Here is a 24731-nt window from a genome sequence, read left to right as displayed (position 1 = left end):
CTTCAGCTCAGGAGAAGGCTATCTCCTTAATCCAGACTTGAGGTTCTGTTTAGGAGTCTATGCTACATCTGGGAGTGATAGGGTTGGGAGAGCCAGGTTCATCAAGGTTGGCCCTACTTTCTTTGGTAATCAAGTCTCCATCTTCTGTAACTCAGCCCATCTCTGAGAATCATCTTATCAACAAGTCAAGGCCTCAGATTGGTTGAATGGTACTGCTGAAAGATGAGATCTGAGGCATGGAGATAGTAAGATACTAGGTTTGAGTTTTACGCTTTTTCCACCATCAATTCTTATACACAGTGTACATCAGACTCTTGAACAGATGATCATCTTTACCTTTAGTCCCTCATTTTGACAGGATTAAAGGGAATGACTGCCAGTGTAGATCAATGTCTTTTTCGGTCAAGTACAGGAGAAAAAGAAAATCGAGCTGACATTTTGAAGGCAATAGAAAAACTAAGCTTGTAGATAATTTCTTCTTTACAAATAACAGTTGTACATACAAGCAGGCCAGTCATCAGATTTTATTTGTTGAGGGTGAGCAGTATAGAGTAACCAGACTTAGGCCTTGTTTGATGATTTGTAGACTGACTCATATAATCACAATTAGTCTAGAGGATAAGAGACAAAAGATATAAAGAAACATTTCCAACATTTAACCAGTGCATTCGTTAAAGTAGCTGAGGACAGCGGGCCCTTAAGTTGACTCTGAAGAAATGAGACTTTTCTCATGGCACAAATCAGTCTACTTGTTCTACATGATCTGGTCTGGGGGGAGTTCATGAATCAAATCCCTCCTGAACACGTAAGTTGTCTTAATGCCTGAGAGTATTTCATGACAAGGAATGAAGTCAGCCACTCTGATTCAGTGTAAAACAATAGTACTGAGACAGATGAAATTCCATGAAAACATCCACAAGGACAGGGGACTGTGGTCTTGTGACATTAGGAAGCAGCAGCAGGAAGCTCTTGAGTCTACTGATAAAATCTTTAGCTGCAGGCTTTGTAGATTTCCAGTCAGTCTACATTTCCAGCAAAAAGGTAGATGATATGCAATTTGAGATGCCCACCAAGTAAGCTATCATGGCCTGGTCAAAAGGCCTACCTCCAAACATCATTAACATCAACAGCTGATGGTACCAGACATCAAAACACCCATCTTAAAATCTCTCTTGGCTGGAAGATAATTTTCGAAATGGTCACATTTTAAATCACACAGATGAGAAAGGATGTTCAGAGATTGTCTCTTGTGGATCAGGTATTACATGCAGTTAGAGCTGAGTATTCATAATTTTGGAGACTAGGCAGATGTGCCAGTGACTGAGGAATTGTTTTAGCGATTTTTCAAAGGTTATTAGCTCATTTATCCTGGAAACAGCAGTTAAACTGAATAAAAACCAAGAAGTAGTGTAACTGCCACTGGTTGAGTGATAGTGACATAGTCTGAGAAGATGAATAATAACCAGGTACCCTTTTAGGTAATGTTGCCAGTCTTTGACTTCTGCTTTCAGTTTATAGTTATCCCTTGCACACGAAGTAGAGTACCATGGCTGAGGATGGGCGGTCCAATGTACAGTTGCTCTAATATGGCCTCAATGAGACATCAACGTCAGCATCAGCTTCAATACCTGGCAATTCATGTATCCAAGGAGGATCAAGACTTCAAGGTCATGTATTTCAAGTACCACTAGAGCATCTGGTGTTTGTGAAAGAAGCTGGGTAAGGGGGTTTGTCAGTGTAGAGTATGTATGAATTGCTCTCTGGCTATATCAAATCCAGGAATCACTGGAAGTCCATCTGTAGGTAGAGGGCTATTACTTTAGGTCCATTTGATACCACTTTCGGCCCATATGACTACTCTGGGGGGCAAAGATATGCCCATCTTCTTGTACTTTTCTGAGTTTGCCCACAGTAAGTATTCCTAAGAACATTCGGCATCAACTGAACATGGATGGTGTTGGGTAGAGGTACAGAACAGAATGCCATTCAGGTCGAACATACTGTTGTCTAGGGCAGTGGTTTTCAAACTGTGTTCTGAAGAGTTCTAGTTGTTGTAAAGAAGTCTCCTTAGGTGTCACCATGGTGGTAAAGTAAGATGCTTGTGGCAGGTTTCAGGCCCCCCACTTCTGCTTCCTCCAGAGCAGCTTCACTTTTACTCTGGGCTTCCATAAAGTTTTCATTCAAAGGGCTTCATGGCCACAAAGACTTTGGAAAACCAATGATCTAAGAATAAGTTGTTCACAAAATGCTGAAATACAAAAAATAGGTCACAGAAACCAGAAACTGTGTGAGCAAAGCCTGTGGTAAGCCAAGGTGTTTTCCTATTTATTCTTTCCCTAATGTGGGCCACACTACAAAATGATGAAGTTAACATTCAAGTCTGCTACAAATTCAGATTGCCTGAACTTGGGCTTGTAAGTGACTATCAGAGAACAAGGCTATTGGTTTTAAGTGACAATAGTGCTGGGGTTTTTGCAGTCAGCATACAGCTGCAAAATGCATTCATTTCTTTGTTAATATTATTTCAAAAATTCCCTGGCTGGATGACTTCTCTTCAAGTATTAATAAGATCTCAGTGGGCCACAACTCAAATCCTAAGAAAATATCTCCTTCTCACCCCTCCTCCCCCTTTTCTCTATTCTCCTCCTCCCTTCCCTTCCCAGTCTCCTCACCCGAGATGCAATTCCCTTAAACTAAATTTACAGCACAATTCTACAGACAGAAAAGTATATTGCTAAATGTCATGGAATTCATCTAATTTTATGGCAGAATTAACTCCCCCCATCCCCATCCCATGTATCCCCACAAATCTTCTAGAGGTTTCTTTGACACAAAATAAAGGTAACTGTCAAGATGTGCGGCTCTCAGATGAGGAAGACATACTAATTCAAGTAGTTATTGACAAGGTAAAAAAAGGGGGGGTTTTTCAAAGATGCTGTTTATTCCTGGGTCTCCAGGGTAATCTGCTGGCAATCAGGAAGCACTGGCTATACTGCTTTAGAGCAGTTTTCCCATTCCATTAAAAGGAATGCTGCAAAAATAACTTTCTGTGCTTGATTAAACTTAGGACACACTGGACCAAACAGCTAAATGAGGCTCTTTACCGCAAGCCTTCTGAGATCCTTTAATACACTACACTGCATTATGAATCAGGGAAGGGGACACATTTACAGTATTTTACCACCTTACTGGACTACAGAAGCTCTATGATATATATTATATGTGTATATCAAATATATACATACACACACATATATGTATGAACAGTACTGTTCTAAAAAAATTGATGGCTCATTCTATGTAAATATTAGTTTGGGGATAGAGGACCACAGGTAGATCTTGGTGTCCAGGAATATTAGTAAGAATTAAAAAAAAAAAAAAAAAAAAAAAGACATGATATGAACAGGGATCTCCAATCAACTAGGCCATCTTTGGGAAGACCATGAAGATAGATGAAAGATCTAAAAGCAGCTTTGTGTTTCATAATGGGTGATTTTGCTGTCAAATGAACATTTGTTTTGTTGACTGGACAGTCTACTCCTAAATGTCAGAGATGCTGTAATGGAATTCTGGTCTAGGTACAGCTATCACAAGATTACATGTATGACATCCTGACTGATTGAGGGCACCAGATCAGGAAGTTGGAAACTTTTCTGGGGTTCCCACTCTCCAGTTATTTTAACACTGGGTAAAATAGAGGCTAAGTTAATTCCAAGGAGAGAACTGGACTAGGAGTCAGAAGGCCTGGCCTCTACCACTTTGTAGCTGTGTCACCTTGGATAACCTTTTAAATTTCCATTTCCTCATTTGCAAAAAGGGATTATAATTTGTGTTATTTGATAATTGAGATTAATGCATGTAAAAGTGCTTTGAAACTGTAAAGTGCTATATAAACATAAGGGATTACCATATAGGTTCTACCTGGATGTATCAAGAGGCCGTTTCTGGAATCTGATTGGAGCTTTGTGAGATGCTGTTAGGTAAAGGGATTCCTTGGTAGAATTTCTTACATTTGTGTGAAAAGTTCTGGTTCCTGAGTAATCCCAAAGAAGATGCTGAGAGTTCACTGTGCCTTTGTTTTAATCCCAATGGGTCAGAATATCTGCTTGCTCATTCAGTAGGTTACTACAGATTTGACATGGAAAAAGAATGGGGTCCAGATTAGATACTTCCTGAATTTCAATCATTTAAGATAGTGGGGCATGGTCCAATGTGGTTCTCAAAAAGATGTTGCCATTCTTCAGACAGTGCTGATAACTAAAAATCCCCTGGTCCAAATTTATTATGTGTCTCTGAAGGCTTTAACTGAAGAAACGAAATGCACGCTCATGGAACAAACAGCCTTTGTTGTGATAAAATAGCTTCAGCTATTTGGCTTGAGGAGTTTGACTTCACTACAAAGGGCTGTGTTGAATCTCGGTAGAACAGGACAGGAGTGGAGGTGAAGGCCACATCATGATGATTCGCTGGATGCCTCCTGGGTCACAGTGGTCCACTGGAATGATGTCTTCTTCAGTAGTAAGGTGGTAGAATCACCATGGGCAAAAATCCAGGTACCAGATCTGTAGGCTGATGGAATAGCACAAAGGTGGTCAGATGGTCCAGGTGAACACTTGGCAACCAGGAGGCACAGGACTGGAGGGGAGAGGGACAAAACATATAAGATAACAAATGCTTGGAATTACAAACAAAGGACTCTAACACTGGGGTGGGGCTGCTGCCAGCACATGAGCTGCTTGACGGATACTAATTCTTGACAAGCATGGTTTAGAAGCTGACAGATAATAAATGGGGGAAAAAAGCCTTATGATTAATGATCAGTGATGATAAGAACAGAAAGAGTTCTCTGGTAAAGACTGTTTCCTGACTCTTGAGGACAAACTGTCTTAGGGAAGCAGCAAATAGGAACTGCCCCAAGTCTCATACTTTGGGGGAGTAATTTGATTATATTCAGGTTGCTGGGCAGTGGTTGGCGGAGAAAAAAGTGGCTCCAAAGGTGGTATGAGAACTGGATTTAATTTTATATACCAACACCAAAGCAAAGGAAATACTGTTGTTCTTCCTTTTCCAATGCCTTTCACAAATTGTCTTATGGTCTTGTACTTGTAAAAGCTATCCTTAATTACATTTTCATAAGATTCCATCTTGAGTGCGAGAGAATAAGGTATGCAGGGAATAAGGCCCTGGCCCTTGCACCCCTCTGTAATACCCTATGCAGCAGAGCAGTTTCTCTTTATACTTGAGGGCTCCCTAAATCTTTTTAAAGTTAGAATTAAAAAATAATAAAGCATGAAATAAAGGAAGAGACATGGCCCAAAACTAGTGACTTTTTCCCTAATCAGGAGTAATTAGGTTATCACACAGCAACTAAGCAAACATTTATTGAGTGCTTATTCTGAGATCGCCTGTTCTCTAAATTCCTTCTTTCTACTAATGCTTCATCATATGTGGTAATATGTCTGGGCAAAGATTCCCAAGACAAAGCCCTTGCTTTCATGGGGCTTGCTATCTGGAAAGAGCTAATGCATGCAAAGAAGGACTTTACAAGCTATTTGTATACAAAGATAGATAAAAGATATATAACAACACATTATAAAACTTAAAAAAGATAATTTCTGGCTAAAGTTAGGAAATTCATGAAGGAAAGAGCATCTGAGTTGGATATTGAGTAAATGGCAGTTTTGATAGGTGAAGAAGCAGAGGAAGGCATTCCAGGGTAGAGAAGAGAGCACAAACAAAAGTGCAGAGATGGTAAAGAATAAGGCATTTTGGAAAATGGCAAGTACCGTAGTTCACTGTGGGTGGAGCATCGCCAGAGTTTGCACTGAGAGTGTGGCGAAAATTCAGGTCTCCGAATTCCCAGTAATAGCGCTGGTGGCAGTGTTTGCTCAGTCATTGTCTCTTTTCTCAAAGCGAGGAAAACAGTCCCCAAATTCAAAAATAAAAAAATCCAGCTCCCAAGTTCCTGTCACATCTTGATAATCTCTTCCAGGTCCCAGATCCAGTTCTTGAAAATCTGGAAATCTGGAGTCCACGCCGTGACTACACTGAAGGACATCTGGAGAGCAGAACGCTGTAGTGAAACACTTTCAACCTCCTATCCTGGACAGCTCACGTTCTGTCACAGAATTTCAAGCTTTGAGTTCCAGTTGTTTTTTTCCTCCTTCTCCTGAGGAAAGCATCTTATCACCACAGTCTTAAGATTCTTTTGAGGTACATCCAGATTTAATTACAAAAGAGCTAAAAGACCAACACATCTTTCTCCAAAACAGTCACTTCTCTGGAATTGAGATCCTTTGTCTCTGCCCTCTAGGTAAAGGGAATAGTCAATTGATTTTTCCCAGATGTTTGTATGAAATAGCAGAACTGGCTAACACCTAACAAACAAAACACTTAAGTGGGTTTGTGTTTGCTTGATTAGAACTGTACCACTGGTAAGCACCACTCCACAAATTGAAAATGTTTGAAATCCAAGTGTTCAAACATTTCTATAGTGTTTGCTGGATAATGGCCTGGAATTTGATAAAAGCAGCTGACAATTAACAAAGAAGCAAAAACTGGCATTTTGGCCATTTTAGTAACACACTTGTAAGCAAAAAGAATACAAAGCAGGCCGGTGGGGGGGGGGGTGGAAAGTTAAGGTTTGAAACACTTGCAGTCTACTGATTTTGAGGTTCAGCAGACATTCTAACAAAACTTTGCAGAGAATGTTAACCTTCAACTAATAAAGACAAACCCCCAAACATCTTCAGGAATTCCATGCCTGGTTCAGTTTGTTCCAGTCAGCCAGCTTGCTAAAAATCCACCTGCATCATTAATTAACTGGACTTGGCAGCACCATTTAAAAATAAGCCTGCTCACTACCAATCACAGAAACTAAGAATATAAAATAGAAGCAAGTAACGGATGGCAGCCATGGTCATGGAAAATGGTCAATGAAACAGAAAGGTAGTCAGGCACCAGAAAATAAAAAGTTGTTGGGCCAAAGATTAAACAGGCTTCTTGATACTAGAGAACACATCCACTCTTACTTTTAGCTGCTTTATATTGGGTGCCACTGTACCATATGCGTCAGCCACCTTTCAGGCAACCCATGGTAAAAAGACTCAGAATAGAAGCCAAGCAGTGGAGTGTTGTTACCCCGAATACCCACTATGCATAGAACAGCTCACATATCCCAGGGATTCAACAGGGGCTTCAAATTGGTTGTGACGGGTCCCAAATGACATCTAGGCCTCAGTTTCCTCCTTGTGGCAAAGGAATTGTGGTTCTTAACTCTTCTGGGTCACAGCCCCCTCTGAAAACTTGCTGGCGATGGATACTCATTCCCCTAAAATGCATATTCCCACTAATTTTTGCACACAATTTCAGGGAATTTGGGAATATCCAACTCCAATCCAAGGTTCCCAGGTTCAAAATCCAAGAATTGGACAATTGATAAGTTTTCTTACAACTCAAAAAAAAAAAAAAAAAAGCCAACCATTACGAACAATAATCATCCCTTACATTCACCGACGCTTTATAGTTTACAAAGCGCTTTCAATCCCACAAACGTTGATAGAGGAGGAAACTGAGGCGCAGACAAATTACCAAGTGACTTGCCTAAGGTCACTCGGCCAACTGGTGGCTAGGCCCGGAAGCAAAACCAGCTCTTCCGACTCCGGAGCTTGTCTCTCCACCCCGGAGCTGCCGCCAGAGATCCCGCCCCTCACTAGGGCGGCATAAGAAGAAAAAGGCAAAGTAGGAAGCCCACCACCAACCATCCCCCGGCCCCCTCCTGCCCGCCCAACTGGGTCCTTGCAGGCCCCGAAGGGTGGCGCCAGGCCTCCAGGCCGGCCCCAGCCACCCCAGCTTCCCCGGCCGCGCCAAATCCCGCCGCCTCCCCGGGAGCGGGGCGGAGCAGCTGCCCGCCGCCGCCGACCACCCGGACGACTCCTCGTCGAATCGCAAACGCATAGGCCGCCGCCCGAGTTCTGCGTACGAGAAGAAAGACGCGGCGCGAGCGCCAACGGCCACCGGGCGCGCGCCGCGGCGGCCGGGCCTGCGCCCCAAGAGCTGGATGCCAGAGCAGGAGAAAGAGCCGCCAACCGATCGCTCGATCGACCGCGCGCCCGCTCCTTCGCCCTACCAGACCGGGGAGGGGGGGAGGGCGCGCCAGGGCTTCTTCGAGTTAGGGGCCTGACTCCCCGGCGACGAGACAAGATGGCTCCTCCGGTCCGTGCCGCTGCTGCCGTCCCGGCTGCGTCGCTCGGCCCGCCCCCGGTACTGTTTCTTTAAATGGCGGAGATGGTCAAGAAAGCAGGAAGAGAGGCGCGCGCACTCACGTGACGGGGGGGGGGGGTGCCCGGCTAACAAAATCCGGTCACGTGGAGACACGCTACCCACCAATCAGGAGGCTTCGCATCAGGGCGGGGGCGGGAGGAGGGGCGGCTCTGTGATTGGCCGAGTGCGCCGCGGAGGCCTCGGGGGCTTGGGGCGTCGGGGAGTGCGCGAGGCGGCCTGGCTGGTGTGCACTGGCGGAGACAAAGCGGTGGCTGAGGTGGCAGTGGCGGCAGCGGCAGTGGCGGCGGAGGAGCCCTAAACGCCGAAGTTTGTGGTGCTGAGTCCGGTCACCATCTCATCCAGCGCGGCGCGCGGGCGGCTGGTCTCGCGGCGGCGGCGGCAGCGGCGGAGGCGGAGGCGGCGGCAGCACATGGTTCCAAGAGCGCGCTGCGGTTGTTGGGTTCCAATTCCGTGGGGAGGGACAAAGGCAGCTGTGAGCGCCGGGCAACGCCCGGTCGGGTGGTGCGCTCGCCACTGTCCTCGATCCGGGCCTTGAAAGCTGGGACTAACTCCTGTCCGTGAGGAGGAGACCACGGGACCGAGGCCCAGTCAGGGCCTGAGAGGCTGAGGCCGGTGTCTGAGGGAAGTGGGGGAGGGGCGCGGCCCGCCTGAGTTAATTTGGGCGGGTCAGTTCTGTGGCTACTTAGTGGGTCAGTGTGAGGTAATTTGACCCACTACCCTGACGAAATTGGGGCACACAGCAAGCTAGGTTTGGTCCGGGCTGTGAAAACAGAAATCGGTCTTCAGCGCTTAGGAGATCTTTCAGTTGGGAGGTGGTGAAGCCGGAACTAACGCCATATGCACTTCATCAACATCGTGGTCACCAGTCTGGGGCTAATTTAAGGATCCTGGGATCATTGATGGCGAAGACATGGGTGGTTGTCCAATTTTATGACTGAAGTTGCTAAATTTCCGGATTGGTAAGTTTCCGGATTGGTAAATTTCCTCACAGGAAATTTAGAGGAACAACAACAAAAAAGGCTCGAAGATCATGAAGATGGAGCAGTAATTAAATCGTCAACTCCAGTATCATCTACTCTAGGACCAACCATATTCCACTCCGTGAACTGTCGCAGATTAACGCTGAAGCTCCTTAAGACTACACGTTTATGACGTAGTTCCTTCCAAAATATTACATCATAGTCATTGAGAAGATTTAAAAAAAAATGAAAGGAGAAATTGAGTTTTGTTTTAGACATCTTTTTGAATATATCTTGGTTAGATACTAGATAACCTTGTTTAACTAAGGAGCACAGATTTACCAAACCTTTACTGGAAGGAATCCTGAAAAATCTGTTCCATTGTAAGCTTATAGTTCCCAGTTAGTGGGTAAAGAACTGGAGACCTCACTGCACTCATGGCTTTCACAAATTACAGCAGTCTGAATCGAGCTCAGCTAACCTTTGACTATCTACACACAAATTCGTAAGTATCCTATAGGTGCTACTGAGGTCACTGATAACTCGTTGCTTGATACTAATGTGGAAATCCTTTTCCCAGAAAATTTTGCATTTTTACTTTTTGGGATGTGTCACTGGATGAGTCTTGAGCTCTGTATGGAAGAACTGAGATCAGTGAAATGTTTGTTGCTAATCCCGAAGAATATGATCTTCCTTTATTGGATCAGAATTTATTTGGTCAAATGCAAGCTAGTTCTTTGAAGTCAGTATATTGAGTTGTTTCATTCAAGTGTTTGATAGGAATCCAACAAGTACTGTTCTTTGGATCGCCAAAAGTTGGACTATTCTAGTATCAACTCCTTCTTCTCTTTGCTGACAACAGCCAAAACAGTTGGGTTATAACAAGTCTTTTCTTTCTAAGAAGGAAAAAAGAAAAAAAAAAATGAATGAAGACGTTTAAATGGCAACTTGTGAGAAGAAATTTTTTCCCCAGAAAACAGTTGGTTTTATTTTTCTGGGAAATTTATCCTCATCCAATATAGTTTTTATATACTAAGCAGAAAGTGATAACTTGGTTAAACCCGTGATTTAAATAGCTTTTCCCCAAAATGTATGCAAATCATTGAACACATACTGTGTTCATAGTTCTTGAGTTTGTGAGGAGATTACCATCACTCCACATTGGTCTGGAATGTTTTAGGGTTAAACCTTATGCCCACTCTTTTGGAAGTGATGCAGTGGGGGTATAACTATTTAGTTCTTTAGTACATTCATTTGGCACTTTTGAGATGAAGGTAAGTATTTTCTCATTTTGGTACCTGGAGAGGTGGCGAGCAGCTAAATGAATGGCCCAGAGTTCAGAAGAACCACCTTCAGGGTTGAGAACATAGACTTCAGTTATCTAGTAATAGTGCAATAACTTAGCCTTTTACAGGAAAGAACCACATATTTTTGATAACGTCTGTAATTTTTTTTTTTAATCCAAAATATGTTTATTGGGATGGTTTCCAATTCATCTTGATCTTGGGGGCTTTTAGTGCCGCTTCCGTCTGAAGGAGCATTCTTCCGTAAGCCTTGCTTTTCCTCCTGTAGGCTGGCAGAGGACAGTAGAGCAGCCAACACACAAAACTACTCTTTGTGCATGGCTAAAGATGGTGGTGATTTTATAGCATCCTGGGCATTTCACATCCATGAAATAGGAATTGGGGCTCTGCACCAGGTGCTGCTTCTTGTCTTTCCTCTTTTCTGGAGAGGGATGAAGGAGATCCTTTGTGAGAGGCATGATCTCGTGGGGAGGCCATCACTGTTGGAAAGGACGTCTGTAATTTTTTTGTTTGCTGTTTTTCCTATGAAGGAAATAAAAATTTTCTGAGTAGTGAAGTGAATTGCCAAATGAGAACCTGGTTTTGTTTTGTTTAGGAAGATTCTTACTGAACTAGAGTGTTTAAGTAGGTATTGCAGAGTCACCTAGGTGAATTCTCAAGCTGTGGATAATGAATCTGAAATCCAGCTAGATAAGGTCTCTGATCAAAGGTTATACCCATCTAGCTCATAGCATAGCCAAGGGCGGTAGTATCCTTTAGTATCCTTTTGTATATTTGAACTGCCACATTAAGAACAAGCAGTCGAAGGCCACTTAGATGTTCACAGATGATTGTGTTTGTTAAATTCAGTTCTGAATTTTGGAATGAGGGGCCAAAACAGACTGATATTCTTGGAAGACCATAATGAGAGTTCAGAAACTGGGTTCTTGTTCCAGCTTCCCCAAAGAATTTATTTGATAATGAAATGATAGTAACAACAGTTAATTGCTTCATGCCAGTCACTTTTAAACATGGTCTAAAGTAATCTTTTTAGCAGCCCTACTGGAACAAGGGTTATTCCTATCTTGCATTTGAGGAGACTGAGGCTCAAAGAGGTTAAGTTACGTGCGAAAGGTTACACAGCTGCTAAGTGGCAGATGTAAGGCACCAAGACTGAAGGCAGTAAGATTTATCTGGCCACATGGTTAGTGCTTTTAACCATTAGGCAAGACCTCCTACTGTAGTCAGTTTTACCTTGTTTCCTTGTCTATACAGCAGAGGGTTTACTTACCACTTTAAAAGTCTTCAATTTTAGCTTATCTCGATGAACCTTTTATTTGAGGATTCTGGGATATTTCTATTTCTTTTGCTATTTTATGGTTTTTTAATAGGAGAACAGAGCAAAGGCAAAGAATTGAACCTCAGTTGAGTCACTTGTTTGAAATTGGAGAATTTTCTGGGAATTTGACTTACCGTGTTGAATTGGAACCACTTGCTTGCATAAGCATTTTGAGGGTTGAATGTATCATTTTGGAAGCTCTGGAATTTATTACCTGGATCACACCTTAGAAGTTGTTTACGTCTGAATGTGTCCAGTCCTGCCAGAAGAAAATATGAACCCCAGAACACCTAGATAAGTTTTTGGTTTGTAGCCAATTTCAGGACCTTTCTTTATTGTGACTCGACTGGAAGTTCATTTCTAGAGGAAACAAATTTTTAATTTTCATAAAATGTGACTTGTTAATCGTAATGACGGTAGATACATTTCTTCTGGGTTAAATGGTGCAGTGTTACCTTTGGAGAAGGGAGGATTTGCCTTCTGCTTTGTTCTAATTAAAAAAAAAAAAAAAGACCATTTTAAGGTGTCTGACATCTACAATATTGCCATATTGAATTGTGAAAGAAGTGACCCTTTATCTCCCATTTAGCAGAGTCCAGGATAGAAGAGTAGAAATCGGTGTGGTACAGTAAAGAGCATGGGCTTGGGAGCCAGCCAAGCTTATGTTTGACTGCTTCCTGGCTGTGCCCTTGGGTAGGTCAACTTAGCTGAGCCTCAGTTTTTTCATCTACAAAATGGGGCTAATCTGACAATGTTTATGAGAATTATATAAAATAATGTTTATAAGGTAATTAGATCGCACATGGTTCACAGTAAATATTGAATAGATGGTGACAATTATTTGTTTTATTTATAATATTACCTCATATAAACCAAAAGTTGGTCAGTGTGGTAGCAACTTGCTGTTTGGTGGTAGTCATTAGGCAGATGAATTTTTAATAAATTCTGGAGCATCTGTTGGAGATGATAAACCCCTGCCTTAAATTTTTTATTTTTTTGTGTGTTAGGTCTACAGTAACTGCTGATGGTTTTTCTCTTGATTATATCAGCATTAAGGTTTGAAGCAGGCCTGGGAAATTCTAACATGAAGGTCTTAGGCTAATTTGTTTTAATATTGCATGTTGCTGATATGAAATGGTTGAAGTTAGGATTTTTAAATAAAAGTAGTTTTATGCTCTTACTGCTCTTTGGTGGTGGATTTTGTGACTGGTACTAAAATGTTCACAAGTAGTCAAGGGCCAGATACCAGATGTAGCGATGGTAGTGATGTTCCTTTGGCATAAGGGGCATATCTTAAATCACTCTGTATGCAGTATTGCTAAGTGCTCTGATAGAGCAGGGTGCTTAAGTATAAGGTGCCTGCTTTCTGTGTCTCTTCCTGTCTGCACATTTAATAACTTACTATCTTGGCCATATGATATTTTTGGGTTGTTTTATTGGTATGTGAAGTGAATGTAAAGGAACCTTTCAACTCTAGAAACCGTATATCTTATGATTTATAATCCTGTTGAAATGTGGGTTCACACTCTAACTATATTAAAGCCATTAGAATGTAGAATGGTTGCCCTAGAATTTTTAGCTTTATTTTCTAGCAGTTAAGGCAATTAACTCTTGACAGCATATCCAAGAACTCAGCAGAAGCTATCACTGTGTGATGGGGTTATGGATAATCTATGGCTTTAAATTCAGGCTGAATATAAATAGACCATTTTCCTTACATAATGAGTAGATTTACACTTGAATTTGTCACTGGAAATGCTGAGCTGCAAAGCTATTTTGATCGTAGCACAAATGGTATAAAAGCCACAATCAGTTGAAAGTGAAAGAAGTTGTTAAAAATCTTTGTCTTTTTCCAGATGGTTGGTCTTTCTTGGATCACATGCAAAGAATCTTTAGGTCTGTGAAGAAAATAATTTCCTTTGATATTTATACAGCTATCTCTATCTCAACTGCCAGCTAGCAATGAGTGCACCTCTTTGAACGTTATTTGAAAAAAAGGGGAGAGCTTACACAGTTGGTACGTTTTAGGTTCTTATGAATTTAAGAGATACTTAGAAATTTGGCTTTAGCATTTGTTAGTAGGATCAGTTATTCACTTGGAGGTTTGGAGAAGAATCCGAGTGTTGTCTCTGACCTTACCAACAGTTGTCGCAAAAGGCTCCTTTTATGATGTGTCAGCACACATCACAAAAGCACCCCTTAGCTACATTTTAAAGTATCTGTTAACTTATCTGAAATATGTATTGTGGAACAGCATTGATACTGTGTGGAACAACGAAGACATTTGGAATGTTTTCTTTAGATTCTAAATGTACAAGACACTTTTCTAAACATTGTGTAGAAAGCAGTAAAAACTTAGCCAGAAGTGCTCCTTGTGCTTGCCCTTTTGAGATCTTATTGAATTCTAAATGTCTTTAATTTTCATGTGAAATAATCAGAAATATATATTGGTGAGAAGCAATTGCTGTTTCTGTTTTTGATTTCTTTGCCCTGATGGCAAAGGTATCAGAATTAGTTTTCCAGATTATTGATATTCACCATTGTCACTACCAAAGGCCAGATAATCCCAAAGATTTCTGCATACAAATTGTAGTCTCATTCTTACTAAGATTGTACTCTTGTTTTTTTTTCCAGGAGCTATATTTCTGATATTCCTTGACTTCAAGTACAAATTCTTTTTGAAATGAGAAATATTGCAGTAGAATTTGTTACTTTACATTTTAGCCTTCAAAATTAAAAAGAAAATTTAGAGTATAGAAAACTAATTCACTTTGTAAGTTTCTTAGTCAGACAGGAAAACGATTGGTTGAAACCTTGAGAACAAAGATTTACTTTTAACTTATATTACCATCATCAAATCACTTTAATTTTCCAGCTTATTTTTTCCTATGTAATTAGTTGAAGTAATAAGCAGAATATTTTTTTGTTTCTTCAATTGATAATTTGAAGAATTTAAGGTGATGATTTTGGAGACAAATTTTTTTTAATGAGTTTGGTCTTTTATTTATTTATTTTTGGCTGCATTGGGTCTTCGTTGCTGCGCACAGGCTTTCTCTAGTTGTGGCGAGCGGTGGTTACTCCTTGTTGTGGTGCGCGGGTTTCTCATTGTAGTGGCTTCTCTTGTTGTGGAGCATGGATTCTAGGCACGTGGGTTTCAGTAGTTATGGCTTGCGGGCTCTAGAGTGCAGGCTCAGTAGTTGTGGCGCATGGGCTTATTTGCTCTGCGACATGGGATCTTCCTGGACCAGGGCTCGAACCTGTGTCCCCTGCATTGGCAGGTGGATTCTTTTTTTTTTTTAATATTTTAAAAATTATTTTTAATTTTATTTATTTATTTTTTAACATCTTTATTGGAGTATAATTGCTTTACAATGGTGTGTTAGTTTCTGCTGTATAACAAAGTGAATCAGCTATACATATACATATATCCCCATATCTCTTCCCTCTTGTGTGTCCCTCACTCCCACCCTCCCTATCCCATCCCTCTAGGTGGTCACAAAGCACTGAGCTGATCTCCCTGTGCTATGCGGCTGCTTCCTACCAGCTATTGGTTTTACATTTGGTAGTGTGTATATGTCCATGCCACTCTCTCAGTTTGTCCCAGCTTACCCTTCCCCCTCCCCGTGTTCTCAAGTCCATTCTCTGTAGGTCTGTGTCTTTATTCCCGTCCTGCCCCTAGGTTCTTGATGACCTTTTTTTTTTTTTTTTTTAGATTCCGTATGTATGTGTTAGCATACGGTATTTGTTTTTCTCTTTCTGACTGACTTCACTCTGTATGACAGACTTCAGGTCCCTCCACCTCACTACAAATAACTCAGTTTCATTTCTTTTTATGGCTGAGTAATATTCCACTGTATATATGTGCCACATCTTCTTTATCCATTCATCTGTCGATGGACACTTAGGTTGCTTCCATGTCCTGGCTGTTGTAAATAGAGCTGCAGTGAACATTGTGGTACATGACTCTTTTTGAATTATGGTTTTCTCAGGGTATATGCCCAGTAGTGGGATTGCTGGGTCGTATGGTAGTTCTATTTTTAGTTTTTTAAGGAACCTCCATACTGTTCTCCGTAGTGGCTGTATCAATTTACATTCCCACCAACAGTGCAAGCGGGTTCCCTTTTCTCCACACCCTCTCCAGCATTTATTGTTTGTAGATTTTTGGATGACGGCCATTCTCACTGGTGTGAGGTGATACCTCATTGTAATTGTGATTTGCATTTCTCTAATGATTAATGATGTTGAGCATCCTTTCATGTGTTTGTTGGCAATCTGTATATCTTCTTTGGAGAAATGTCTATGTAGGTCTTCTGCCCATTTTTGGATTGGGTTGTTTGTTTTTTTGATATTGAGCTGCATGAGCTGCTTGTAAATTTTGGAGAGTAATCCTTTGTCAGTTGCTTCATTTGCAAATATTTTCTCCCATTCTGAGGGTTGTTTTTTCGTCTTGTTTATGGTTTCCTTTGCTGTGCAAAAGCTTTTGAGTTTCATTAGGTCCCATTTGTTTATTTTTGTTTTTATTTCCATTTCTCTAGGAGGTGGGTCAAAAAGGATCTTGCTGTGATTTGTGTCATAGAGTGTTCTGGCAGGTGGATTCTTAACCACTGCGCCACCAGAGAAGCCCTTGGAGACAAATTTTTAAAATAAATAAAGATATGGATGTTTCTTGCAGGTGTTTTTCCTTGCAAAATTGTGGGGGGTTTTTTTCATGTAAAATAATTAAGAATTGGATTTTAGTCAGAAGAATTTGAGCTCTGTTAGGGGACTTGGAGATAAAATTTCTACATTTTGTTAATTCATCATGGTACTGCCTTTGGATCAGCAACAGATATATTCACTGATCTCATGGGAAAAAGTTCTTCCTAAAATTCCAAGAACTGGTAGTTTTAATTAAAAATTTGCATTTGTAAAAATTTGAAGATTTACTTGAGAAAAAACCAGTGTTCCTGGACACTTGAAATTTGGGTATTTATTTTATAAACAAGCGTTTTACAATTTGTTTTGAACAATATAGTAAGTGCTCATAGATCCTAGACACTGCTTATTTAGTATTGGTATATTTCATTCTCAATTTTTAGAAATTTTCACTTTATCTATTGGCTGAAACTTTACATACAAAAAAATCAACTGGAATAACATGGTTATTTTTGAAAAATTGATGATGGTAATATGTGGGTTAATGCTTTTATATTTTCTTTAATCAAAAGTCAGAGTTTCAGGACTCCCCTGGCGGTCCAGTGGTTAAGTCTCCGCACTTCCACTGCAGGGGGCACAGGTTCCATCCCTGGTCAAGGAAGTAGGGTCCCACATGCCACAAGGTGCGGCCAAAGAAAAAAAATGTCAGAGTTTCTAGGTGGTTCTAGGTAGACACATCTACTTTTATATCTAACGAGGACTATTATGGGAAATAGCACAAATTAAAGAAGGTGTAAATGGAGGAAGAAATGTAAGGAGACATCTTATACATAAATATCATCTTTATTGAGTTCTGAATAACATGGTAATTGTGAATTTATCCCACTCACATTTTGAGCAGCCTCCTAGAGGAGGAGATGACCATTGGCTACCCTCCTTGAAAGGGCTAACTTGAACAAGGGCCCTAGGAGACCACACCAAGCCCTTATCCTCTTAGGATAAGGAGGAATTGTTTAAGAGGGTCTTGGATTCCTTTCTTTAATGTGGAGAAAGTTTTGTTTTTGGCCAAAATCAGGGAATGTCAAGAAATGGATTATTTTCTTTCTCCCCACTTTCAAATGGAGTATTTTTGCTTATAAATTGCACAAAACTGAATGGGTTTTCACCAGTAAATCACACAAAGGTATTGGTAAAGCTGAATGCTAGCAATTTGTCCATTGAGAATTCTTAAAAGATATGCAGAAACTGACAGCTGGTTAAGGCAATGAAAAATGAAATACAGGCATTTTTCAGGGTAAAATACGAACAGTGAAAAACACTGTTTTAGCAGTAGTACACATAGGAATCTTTGAATGTTTTAGAGTGGGTTCCCCTACTCAAAATAGTAAGAATAAACATTTTTGAGTAGATAGCAGGACTTGACAGGTTAACACTTGAGGACTACTAGTGAGCTCTGGAAAGACTTGAATTGTGGGGAAATTTAAACTTCAATAATGTAAATTGATGATGCAAATGACAATTTTAGGTGTTCTTTTTCCAAAAACTTTAAAATGTTTTATAACCTTGACTTTTTATTAGGAATCATAGTTTAATTCCGTAATTCTTTTCCTGACTCTCAATATTTATCATTTCAGAACCACTCATGAATTCTTGTTTGGTGCTCTTGCTGAACTCGTTGATAATGCAAGGTATGTAGTCTTCAGGCATACAATCTCTGCTTGAAAACTTTTTGGGTCGTGTGACCTTTGCTCTCTGAAGACTTGAGAGAAAGGCAAATTCTGTTGCAAATGCAACTCATTCCTAAGAAGCCTCTTACCCAAAAAGTATTTTTAATAGCACATTAGTTGATACCTTAATTCATTCATTGCTGTGCTCCAGCCTAAAAATAGTGCATTTATGACCTCCAAAGCTACCTTCCCTTGTGTATTAGAGCAAGATAATTATAGTGAAACACAGGGAATTAAGATAAAAAATTAGTTATCTAATTACTAGGACAGACAAGCTCTGTTTTAATTTGTGCTACCAGGACAGTACACTGTCTAATGTCTTTAAAATTATGTCAGAGTCCTGTGTCTTCCCAAAATGTATAATCAGCCCTCTGTATCTGCAAGTTCTGCATCTGTGATTCAATGAACCATGATCGAAAGTATTTGAAAGTTCCAGAAAGTTCCAAAAAAGCAAAACTTGAATTTGTTGCATGCTGGCAACTATTTACATAGCATTTACATTGTATTAGTTATCATAAGTAGCCTAGAGATGATTTTAAGTAGACGTGAGGATGTGCATAGGTTATATGCAAGTACTATACTATTTTATATAAGGGAGTTGAGCATCTGCAGATTTTGGTATTCCTGGGTGGTCCTGGAACCAATCCCCTGCAGATACTGAGGAGTGACTGTATTTTATTGTCAGATGACTCAGGTTGATCAAAGCATCTTCCATTGTTAGCAACTGTGCTTAGAAGAAATCATTCTTTAGCACTGTGTTATACTGAACTCTTAGTGATAGAAGCCTATAAATGTTACTGAGCAAGACTGAAAAGTTTGGGTTGGTTCAGAGATAAATAGCAAAGTCCAAATCAAAAGTCTGTTTATAATTATATCACTAAAATATTATCTCAAATTCAGACACGGCGTTTATTGACCAAGTGTTGATGACTAATGAAGGAAGAAAAGGATAAGAGTGGACAGAAGTACTTTCTAAACAGACCTCCAGTTAATGACGTAATGATAATTATGTCTACCTATGTCCATGCTATAAACCTATATTATTATTACTTTTATTGTTATTATTCACTGGACTGCTCATGGAAGTGTGCTGGTTAACAAGTTGTTTAACTAGAAAGCTCCCATTTTCAGTGTTTTCAATTATTTCAATCCTGGTTGACTTATAATTTTTATATTCAATTAAAAAATGTTGTAGCTTAATGGAACTGTGTTTGAATTTCCCACTTGTTAGTTTAGTGAGACTGTAGTGTGTTTTGTCAGACTGCTTTTTTGTATATCATACGGTGAACTGGAGATTGTCTGGGAGTGTATGTTCCTGCTCATGCACACATTTTGCCAATCTCTTTTATTTTTGAAAATGTTTTTATGTCTTTGAGAATAGGCACATGTAGAGTTACATGGATTTGAGTGGATTTTTCACATTTAAAACCAATGAAACTCTGTGCCTCATTTTCCTTGTCTACAGTTGGCAGAATTGGACTAGATTACTTTCAAGCCTTTATGGAAGACTTCATTGATGACTGAACTTTTATTTCAGCTGATGGCTGGAGTCTAGTGGGCTGTCCCAACTTCCTTTCAAGTTTAGGGAGGATAAGATTATGGGCTCATGAATCAGTCTGCTGACTATAGTGGGTATACCATGAGACCTGATTTTTCTTAGGCTTTGTGGCAGGTTATTGTTTTCTTTTTTCCTCAAATCTTGGTGAGAAGAAAAAATGGACAAGTTATTGGAACATTGTTTATGATTGCAATCAAATGAGTGATTGGAGTCATTTCCTAGTGTGTAAAAGAAATGTTCTTTTTTATCCTCTAAAAAAGGATAAAACATTTTTTAGATGTTTTTAAACATCTAAAAAATGTTCTTTTTAGATGTTTTCACTGTGAAATTTTTATTAAAAAAGTGTGTCTAGGTCCTATGTATCCTGTGATTATTTTAAATAATTTGGAGCTCCAGAAGTGTTTCATAGACATGTAAGGAAAATTGTGTTACCAAATGTAAAAGTATATCTTTAATGTATATAGAATTTCTTTATGACTTCCTGAAGATAGATTCAAAATAGTATGTATCCCCCTCAAAATATTGTGCATCTTGATGGTTGATATTTTCATATTCTCATTTGAATCTTGATTTTTTTTTTCTTTTAACTTTGCAGAGATGCTGATGCCACCAGAATCGATATTTATGCAGGTAAGACAGACATCAGTCCTTTCTTTTAATGCCCAGTTCCCGAAAGCATTTATTGCTGTGCCTAAGAAGAAATGAGTGGGAAAAAACTGGTTTTTGGAGCGTGGGTAGACAGCCTGATTACTCCAGGTCTTAGGGAGAAACAGGGCAGCCCTGGTCAGGCATGTAATAGAAATCAAGAATATTGGTGTAAAGGAACTAACATGGGGTGCCCAGATCTATAGATCTATTTAAATAAATCCACTAGGAGATTTATGGGGGTGATGGGGAGTGAAATGACCAAGTACCACTGATTGTCCTGATTGGAGTTAGCAGGTGACCAGGTTTGTGGTTCCTGCAGCCAAAGAGAGATCTTGTTGAAGGCCGTCTTCTCCCTCTGCAGCCTTGGTGAGGACAAGTCCCAACTTGGAGAGTTGCTGGTGTTAGTTGTATAAAACAGTTGTGTAACCAGGTTGACACTGAGGTCTGCAGAGATGTTCTCAGGCAGAGAAGTCATGTAGGAAGAAGGGCTGCTTTGCTTCGAATTTAAAGATATTGACAGCATCTACTATTTTTGCCTAATTGGCTCTGCTCTTTGGCAGTAAGATCCTTTTTTTTTAATGGAGTGGGTACAACAGTGGAAGAAATCTTAGTCATTATTATTTATATATTTATTATTTGATAAGTAGCTTGCTTTTTGCCTGTTCAGTGTTTGTACCAGCACATTTTTTGGTCATTTGAGTGCTAAAAATTTGGAAGTGGAACAGAGGAAGACGGCTTTTAAATCCAATTTGGGTAGCATTGTCTAGCCTTTGAGAAAACTTGAGTGTTTTTATGGGAATATATGGTTATCAAATAATCCCTCTTTTTCTTCACAGACCTGTTTGATAAATGGGGATAATCACACAATAGGAAGTAATTCTTAGAATTTCCAATGCCATATAATTATAAAGAATCTCCCCAGATAGGAATTTCTTATGCCTTTCTTTGGAGCAAAGAAAATATTCAGAACAGCTAAAAAGTCAGCTATACTGCTTAAATTCTAAAAGCCTTCTGTTCAGAAGGCTCTGCCAAAGTGGTGAAAATAAGACTACTTTTATTTTTAGAAGAAAATAACAGGAAAAGGGGGCATAGCAGCAGAATGTTAGAAGATGGTTACTAAACCCTCAGGCCAGATGGAGGCATCATTCCCAAGCCACAGTATGTCTTACATCCCAATGTGCTTTAGTGAGGAGTAGTAACCACTACCTCTGAAAGAAATGGTGGTGGTTTTAATCATTGCACAGATGGCAAAGCAGAGAATGGGCCTCCACTCCAAGTGATGTTGAAGGGACAAATCATCATAGCCAAATCTATTTGGAAGAAACTTTTTTTTTATTTTGGCCGCGCCACGCAGCCTATGGGAGTTTAGTTCCCAGACCAGGGATTGAATCGGAGGCCCCAGCAGTGAGAGCGCCTAACCACTGGACCACCAGGGAATTACTGGAAGAAGCTTTTTAAAAGAGATCATCCCTGCTCCTTCTTACCACCTTTGGTGGGTGAATTTCAGCAAGGAAATTTAGTGCTTTACACTTAGAATGCAGCAGAACAAACAGTTGGATTTCAATTTAAATGAAAAGGGCCCAGTGTGCATTTATTCTGTGCTCAGTGTTACTGCTGTTGTGTTTTGGGAGGAGTCCAGAGAGCATGAGATGGGGCCTTTGCTAAATTCTCATTAGAGAACTTAGTCGCTAATTGGAGAGGCAGTTAGCACTCTACAGATGATTAGAGAACAATAACTTCATCTTGAGGGAACTGTCAAGGTAGTTAAGGATTAAATGGTGTGATAGAAGCACTAAGCACTATAGCATTTTGGAAAAAGACTTGATTTACTCTCAAGTACCTTGAGATTGGGAATCTTGACTGAGGTGCCCCTAACTTCACACTTTTCTACCTCAGTGCCGTATTAACACATTCAACAGGAGGAATAAAAGCAACCTCATTTTACAAGTAGAATAATAGAATTAGTAATATAAAGTTTTTGTTCTTACTATATCGGGGAAAGTATCTTCCTGTCTCCCATTCTGAAACTAGATTGATAACTGAACTCAGAAATCTCCCCAAACATCAGATGTAGTTTGAATTCGCCACACATTCACACTGTAATTTAAAGAAGGGTGAGAAAGGAACCAGACTCCCGTACCCAAAGCATTCCTGTTAGATGGGGCCAGACCATAATGTGCCTGTCAGAAGTAGACTGTGTTTTTATTGATTTTCTAGACTTCTTGGATAGGGACTGCCATGCCTCAAAGAAAGATCCTTTTTGTGATGCCAGGTCAATGGTTAGTAAATAGAAAATTAGAGCAAATGTAGCTGAAACGAATACTGCTCAAACACATTACAAAGTACGAGGAACTTGAGTGTCGTTCTGTTACAGCCTCTGCTGAGGACAACATCATCTTATCACCTCTGACTTTTGACTTACAGCTCCATCTCACATCTCCTTTCCAGCTTCTTTCTTTTTCCTGTTCTCCCCAATGGGAGTTGGATGGTGGAACGTTGGGCTAACTTGGAGAGGCCAGACTTGGTCATGTTGGGGGAAACTTAGATGTGCAGCCTTCCACACTGGGTCTGTGATTGTGCGTAGCTGCTACCAGGGCCTGAAGCACAACTGCAAAGAAGGTAGTTTGGCTTTGCCCTCCTTGTCTTGCTTCTGAGATGCATGCTGGGACGGGGAGGCAGACAACCTCCAGCTGCCTAGACTCCCCTCTGTCCAGAACTTCCCCATCTTCATAAAAATCCTTTGCTTAGAGGCTTTAGATAGCACTCAATTGACTGACTAAAGTGAATAGAATGTGTTAGGAATGCATCTCTAACTGCTGGAATGTCTGGGGAGATAGGTTCGAGCAGAGAGGCCTTCTCGTTCTTGCTAGCTCTAGCTCTCTGCTTCTAAAAGAGTGGTCCAGTGGTGGACAGTATTGGCATCACCTGGGAGCTTGTTAGAAATGCAAATTCTCAGGTACCACCTCCGACCCACACTACTAGACTCTGCAGGGTGGAGCCCCGAATCTGTATTTTAACAGGCTCTTCAGGTGATCCTTATGCACACTGCCTTTGCTCTAGCTGACACTCAGTCTCCTTCTGCTTAAACCCTCCTGCTTACTGATCTGCTACAGGGAGTAGCATCCTATGGACTGTAAGCTCCCTGAAGGCAGTGATCACATCTGCATTGTTCTTGGCTATTATCTTCATCACAAAGCCAGGCACATCGAATAACTGAGTGATTGGGATAAGCATTTTAGCCAAGTGAAGATGCCATACTGCCTCCTTACAAAGTTGAAGGAGTTACTGCTGTGTCAGCTAGTCTGTTTTGGCCCTGAGGCAGTGCCACACGTGACCGTGGACCTGAGCACTGCTAGCTGCTTACAGGCTGTTGGTCACTGTGTGGCCAGGAGGACCCTCCATAGGTGGGTCTCTTACTCTCATAAACATATGAAAAAGCTTTAAAATGAAGTCCTTGGGCAAGAAAGGGATCTTAGACCCACTGTTAAGTGATGATTGTGTGTTAAAACAGCCTGTGTGGACTTCCCTGGTGGCGCAGTGGTTAAGAATCCGCCTGCCAATGCAGGGCACACGGGTTCAAGCTCTGGTCTGGGAAGATCCCACATGCCGTGGAGCAACTGAGCCCATGCACCACAACTACTGAGCCTGCGCTCTAGAGCCTGCGAGCCACAACTACCGAGCCCGTGTGCCACAACTACTGAAGCCTGTGCACCTTGAGCCCACGCTCCACAACAAGAGAAGCCACTGCAATGAGAAGCCTGCACACCGCAGCGAAGAGTAGCCCCCGCTTGCTGCAACTAGAGAAAGCCCGCGCGCAGCAACGAGGACCCAACGCAGCCAGACATGAATAAATTTTTTAAAAAAAAAGCATCAAAATTAAAAAAAAAGAAAAACAGCCCGTGAGTCCTGTTCTACCAAACATAAGGACCTAGAAGTAATTCCTAGGTAGTGTTCAAGAAATGCCAGTAATCAATCCTTGGAGATTTTTCAGATACACTTGGCTTGAACCAATTTCTAGATTCCAAAGCAGAGTCTTCATGTATGTTTTATGGCTAAAGCATACAGCAAATGGCTCTTGGCTAGATTTAGAACACTTCCTTTACCACGCTCTGTTCCTGACCCAGTTTGAGTCTCCATATGACACTTTGCTTCCTCCGGAAGGAAACTTTGAGGAATTTTTGCACCTTTTTTGCACTTGCTTCTGCTTACTAGATCTCATTTGGGTTCTCCAGACTGATAAAAGACACTGCCACGGGAAAAATTTTCTTATCTACCAGTAGTACTTCCAAGAAGGTCCTT

At 40.8% G+C, this 24731-nt stretch overlaps 3 protein-coding genes across 6 annotated transcripts in view; 1 reads left to right on the top strand and 2 right to left on the bottom strand.

The window, feature by feature from the left end:
* Window positions 1–3290: 3290 nt before the first annotated feature.
* On the bottom strand, window positions 3291–9137 carry TUG1 (taurine up-regulated 1). The gene is made up of 5 exons (XM_061169258.1): window positions 9116–9137; window positions 8614–8899; window positions 8386–8513; window positions 5787–8163; window positions 3291–4635 (listed from the first exon to the last, which is right to left on the bottom strand). Exons 1-4 carry the CDS (start codon window positions 9135–9137, stop codon window positions 7712–7714), a joined length of 888 nt encoding a protein of 295 aa, XP_061025241.1. The 3' UTR covers window positions 3291–4635; window positions 5787–7711.
* The window catches only part of MORC2 (MORC family CW-type zinc finger 2), a 39634-nt gene continuing 23369 nt past the window's right edge, over window positions 8467–24731 (top strand). For 3 of the 4 annotated variants that reach the window (XM_061169479.1, XM_061169477.1, XM_061169476.1), the window contains exons 1-3: window positions 8467–9747; window positions 18134–18187; window positions 20380–20414. In XM_061169479.1, the coding sequence (XP_061025462.1) occupies window positions 9680–9747; window positions 18134–18187; window positions 20380–20414 (157 nt within the window). In that variant the 5' untranslated portion in view covers window positions 8467–9679. The remainder of the gene's footprint in view (window positions 9748–18133; window positions 18188–20379; window positions 20415–24731) is intronic. The other variant, XM_061169478.1, reaches the window with a different exon arrangement.
* LOC133075220 (small ribosomal subunit protein eS27-like) lies at window positions 10755–11004 on the bottom strand. Its single transcript, XM_061169313.1, has one exon. It carries the CDS (start codon window positions 11002–11004, stop codon window positions 10756–10758), a length of 249 nt encoding a protein of 82 aa, XP_061025296.1. The 3' UTR covers window position 10755.

This window comes from Eubalaena glacialis, chromosome 15 (genome assembly GCF_028564815.1).
Source record: "Eubalaena glacialis isolate mEubGla1 chromosome 15, mEubGla1.1.hap2.+ XY, whole genome shotgun sequence".
Classification (NCBI taxonomy): Eukaryota; Metazoa; Chordata; class Mammalia; order Artiodactyla; family Balaenidae; genus Eubalaena; species Eubalaena glacialis.
This window is presented reverse-complemented; position numbering and strand designations above follow the sequence as displayed.